This window comes from Lissotriton helveticus, chromosome 1_1 (genome assembly GCF_964261635.1).
Source record: "Lissotriton helveticus chromosome 1_1, aLisHel1.1, whole genome shotgun sequence".
Lineage (NCBI taxonomy): Eukaryota > Metazoa > Chordata > Amphibia > Caudata > Salamandridae > Lissotriton > Lissotriton helveticus.
In genome coordinates, this window is record NC_136057.1 from 2,749,820 (window position 1) to 2,755,487 (window position 5,668).

Below are 5,668 nucleotides of genomic sequence, written 5' to 3' on the forward strand. Positions count from 1 at the left end.
TGAGCCCCATAGCCCTGAAGCACAAGAGGGCCCTTTGTACTCTCCGCACCATGGTTTTCATGGAGGAAGAACCGCCATGAAAACCTTTGCAGCAATGAAACTCCTAATATGCTTGGTGGTAATGCCACAGTCCTGCCAAGCATATTGTAGCCTTAAGAACATTGCACCAGTGCCAGGGATCCCTGCTCCCAGGCTGTTGGCGTGGTGAAATGGCCGTCTGACCTCCCAACTTGTAATGGAGCAGTCAGACTGCCGGTGTTGCAGTGGCTGTACCTCCACCACTGCTCCCCTGTGAGTCTGGCTGTCCTCAGACAGCCAGACCCGTGGTCAAGCCCATAGTGGATGAGTTTGGTGAATATGTAAAGAGATGGGTGGAACTGATACACTGCTCCTTCCAATACGTATCCATCTTTATCTATGATCACTTTGTCATTCTTTGGACTCTTATCATGTTTTTTGTGACCGCCTTTTTCATCTCAGTGTTTCGGAGACTATAGATCATTGGGTTAACCATAGGAGTCACGATGCTGTACACCACTGACATGAACCTATCCACAGAGAATGAGTTAGTGTTTGTGGGACGGAAGTAGGTGAAGATCAGGACCCCGTAGAAGATGATGACCACTGTCAGGTGAGAGGCGCAGGTGGAGAAGGCTTTGGATCGGCCCTCAGAAGACCTGATGTTCAGGATGGTGATAATAATGAAGGTGTATGACACAGTCATTGTGAGAAGCGCCCCAAAAGCCATGACCCCACCCAGGGTAAAGATGACAAGGATGTTAATGAATGTGTTAGAGCACGAAAGCTGCAGCAGAGGGGGGAGATCACAGAAAAAGTGCTGGATCACATTGGACTTGCAAAACGAGAGCCTACTTATCAAAATCACATGCACAGTTGTGCAAAGAAATCCTCCAAACCACAAGCCAGCCACCAAACTACAACAGGTCTGCGGGTCCATGATCCTGCTGTAATGTAGAGGGTGACAGATGGCAATGTAGCGGTCGACGGCCATGGCAGCCAGGAGAAGGCTCTCAACAGACACCAGACTACCAAAGAAATAGAGCTGGATCATGCAGGCAGTGAATGAGATAGACTTCCTCTTGACTAGAAGGTCTGCCAGCATCCTGGGGACAGTGACAGTGGAGTAGCAGCAGTCGAGGAAGGACAGGTTACAGATGAAGTAGTACATAGCGGTGTGAAGACGTTTGTCTAGGCATATTACTGTGATGATGAGGATGTTCCCAGCGAGGATGGTCGCGTACATCAGTAGGAAAATCAGGAAAAAGAGACTCTCCACCTCAGGAATGGAAGACAGGCCCAACAGGATGAATTCAGTGACCAGAGTTTGGTTGGTCCTGTCCATAGCCAGGCCTTTTGTCTAAACAGGAACATTAGTGAGAAATATAATATTAATAATAAAACTATATGAATGTGAGCAACACAATTTTAATAGTTATTGTATTATCAAACATAACAACAATAGTAGCAGTACAGTGTTGTCATAAAACACATATTTATATATCTCATCATGCAAACAGTTCATGGGTTAGTGCTGTGGTGAGAATGCAATTTTGGGATCCTAATTGTCTGCTAGATATTAGCTTATAGATGCTGCTATTTCCAAGCTAAATGGAACTCATTTTATTAATCTTGGAAGTGATAAAACATCTATTGTTATCATTCTTCATAACAACTGCAATATGTATGAGTGCACATGCAAAATCTCTAATTAGGGAGTAATGAAAACATTTCTCCTGTTAACGCATGGTTTAAAATAGCATTAACTTTTGGTGCAAAGCCATGCCTACTATTGTTTGTAGATAGGATTTTACGTCAAAAGGCTCATGTGTCAGCCTGGGAACTCCAACATACCACCCATGTAATGCTCCCTCGTCGCTAAGTAACACAAAGCAATTACCATATATCTTAGTTAGGATCATGAAGAAACTCTGCCATTTTCCACCATGTACACATTTCTTATATTGACTTTCCCTTTCACACAATAACCTTTTATATACATTTGAGTGTGCGAAAATACTGGATTTGTTTCTCTGAAACTGCTTCACTTACAGATTCCACTTCATGAGGCTATTAGCATGACTCCTTGAACACCATGTACAAGGCCTTGACGCACATTGTGCAAATGTTATTTTATTTTTCATCCACAAAGCAAGCCGACTATTTATAGACCATAACAAGGCTGTTTTGCCCAGGACTTGCAAGGATGCTATTCATTATAAATAAGCAAGCATTTCTGGGTTTAGGTAGAGGAGCGCTCTGTTGACATTGGACAAGGTCTCTACACACTTAAGTTGAGGCCTAGCAGCTTGTTGATATCTCTGTGAAGGGTGTCCAGCTTGTGACCAAGATGGTGACTTACATTCTTTCCCTTCAGGTAACCAGGGTTGAACCTGGAACGAGCTCCCAGTCTACATCAGATGCTCCCCGACCCTGCACACATTCAGGAAGGACCTCAAGACCTGGCTCTCTGACTGACCTGGAGCTGTTCCCCTCCCCCCAGTGCCTTGAGACCCTCACTGGTGAGTAGCACGCTATATAAACCCCTGATTGATAGATTGATTGATTAATCTTCTACACACACACTTGCCCTAGACACGTAAATTAGGGACTGCAAAGTAGGAGTATTGAAAATGTTCCACTGTATACTTCTTGTATATTTCTCATTGAAGAAGAGATTACAAGTGAATGGGTAAAACAGATCTAGATCTGTTTCCACAATCCCTGGGGAATCAGGGTTGTCATGTTCAGTGGTTGCCAGAACAATTTGCTACCCGCTTAGGTTTAGAGGCACTGATGGTGGCATTGTGAGCTTGCTGGTCTATATAACAACATGTCCTGGTGGGGTGCATAGAATCAATCTGGCACCATCCTGATGGTTATGTTGTACAAAAAAGCACAGTTTCTACTGAAGGGTAGAAGCTTATCAACATGGTGCACCATCATTGGTGAAGCCCTTATTTCAATTAATCTCCTGATTAGTTCAATCATGCCTTCTCAGAGACCCTTACTTACCTCCAAACCGGAGAGGTCTGTGGTGGTAGGGAAAATCCTCGTCAGCTGAGTAGGAAACCCCTATGTATTGGATATAGGCGGTTCAAGCTTGATCCCCTAAAAGATTTACTTCTAACTGAGAATACTCAGTCTGTAATTCATTTCTTATTCTTCCAGGGGTTGAAGGTCCTCAAGCATTAAACTTTGCAGAAAACTGCAGACATGTGGTTACTCTGAAATTAGTACACTATGGTCTCTCAGCTAGGGTGGAGATGTTACCTTCGTGGTTGAGATACACACGAAGAATTTAGGACACGTGTTCTATTCTTGAGTTACATTCCCAGCTGCAAACAATGTTATACATCTATTTCACACCTACACTGAGGATGAAATACCAGATTACTATACTCCATATGAAGAGATAGAGGTGCCTCTCACTTACAAAGAACACATGAATTTGTTTAAAGGCACCCTCCCACACACAACAGCAAATTTTCGACTCGGTCCTTTCAGCAATGTGAAAACAACATGCCTATTCTTAGCCGGTTACACACGGCTTCCAAATGTTGATAATTTACCAAAAGTAGAGGTGCGAAGACTATACAAAGATTTAGTAACAATATATAGAAGTCTTATTGTTACATTCTATTTTTCTTATTAAGTGTATGTCACTTTAAATTTATATGTCATTTGTCGCATGCTCCTGCATGCGACATGTTATTCTTTCAAAAGTGTTCCATTGTTCTAACTGTCTGAGAAATGCTGCATTCTACTGATGGGCTCAGATTATACCTGGAGCTATATGACCATCTTTCACCGTGCTGCAATAAATGACATTTATTCATAATATTGGATTGACATCATTTTAATGTTGGCGACAAGGGAAAATCACTCTATTCAGCAGCACGGTCACAGAGTGGTGATTGTGAATCCACCAGAAAGAAAATAAACTGATTTAAAAGAACCATCCAGTTTATCCCTGGATAGAGGTCTACTTTCAAAATTCAACTTCATTGGAATGCTATGTTTTTTTTCCTTTGTTTCATATTGGACACATTTTAATTTTAATATATTAAGTGGCAGAATTCATAATTAAACAAGTTGTGCATTGATCGCACTTGCGGCAGATACAAGAGTGTCACATCCCCAACGTGCCGAGATCCCGATTCTGTAAGAACTTTCTTTTACTAATTTGGTGGTTTTTGACTGAAATTTACGATTGGGATCCAACAACCTTTCCTTCAGCTGTGCGCGCACAATTTTAAAAGTAAATACCTTTATCCTCAAATGGAGCGTGACGAGCATTATCGGCGGAGTTTCAGATTGCCACTCTCTCTTATGAAGCTCATCTCTTGGAGGTACGATACAAGCGCGTCACGTACGTGAGATATGTAATGATGTAAAACGTTACGTGGCGGCCATAGTTACTTGTGGAAGAGTTTATCTCCAGCGATTGATGTGATTTATTCCTTTTCTGCTGAAGCTTTTAAGTAAGTGTTTACTCTATATCTGCCACAGCGCTTAAGTTTATTTCAACAGAATAATTTCACGCACACCATCATTTACGATGAACTTTCATATTTACTTCATAATTTTACATTGCTTGGATACGCTGAACTGAACTATTATTTTACTTTCAGCACATGCACGGCAGCCATTTCAACATCACCAAACATATTTCGGCAAACAATTCACAACAACTATTTTGTTTGGATAAGCCGCATTGAACTTTGATTGTTATTTTAAGAGCACGCACAACTGTCATATGGTAAACTCACCAAGCATATTTCGGCAACCACACGAAGCAACAACTCAATTTATAATTATAGTCCGCTTTATTTGTTAAGCTACAGTGCATTTAGAGTTCTTTTTTTCTTCCCCATTTTCATACTATTTTAACGCAGTCTTAAACTACACACCTGCCAACACCCTCACGACTTCTGGGTCTCAGTAAGTTGGTATTTTTTTTTCTCATTTAATTTATTTTTCATATTTAGGAGTGCATTGTAGCAATTTATCAATACAACATGCAATTTGACCCACCTCCAAACTTTTTACAAGTTAAAGGTGATCCACCAATGCCATGGTCCAGGTAGAAAGAGGAATTCTTGACATATATGAAAGCAATATATGGTGAAAGAATGGGTTCTGAAAGGAAAAAAAGCATATCTTTACATTGTCTTGGCTCGGAAGGTCATGTTGTATTTAGATCTTTACCACAGATTTCTACACAAAATAAAGGGGGAGTTGATTCCATGAATGTATATACTGGCTCTAGCCAGAATGGAGAATAGATTTAAACCTACAATTAATGTAGCGTTGAATCGTTTCAAATTTTACACTAGAAAACAAAAAGATGATCAATCATTTGATGACTTTTTAACAGCATTGTGGTCTTTGAGTATTAATTGTAGTTTCGGTACCATGACTGACGGGATGATACGTGACTAGATATTAGTTCATGTTAAATGCAAGAAGATTCAAGATAAATTATGGGTCATGGGTGATCACAATTTAAATGAAACCATAGCCACAGCTAAAGCCCAAGAACAAGTAGATTTGTGGATATGAGTGGACTGATATACAACAAGGTTCTTTTGAAGACATAAAGAATCATATAATCAATGCTCCCACTATCAAACCTTTCCGCATCAAC

At 40.8% G+C, this 5,668-nt stretch overlaps 1 protein-coding gene across 1 annotated transcript; it reads right to left on the minus strand.

The window, feature by feature from the left end:
- Positions 1 to 421: 421 nt before the first annotated feature.
- Positions 422 to 1,363, minus strand: LOC144756921 (olfactory receptor 5AR1-like). The gene has a single exon (XM_078646345.1). It carries the CDS (start codon positions 1,361 to 1,363, stop codon positions 422 to 424), a length of 942 nt encoding a protein of 313 aa, XP_078502471.1.
- Between the last annotated feature and the right edge of the window lie 4,305 nt (positions 1,364 to 5,668).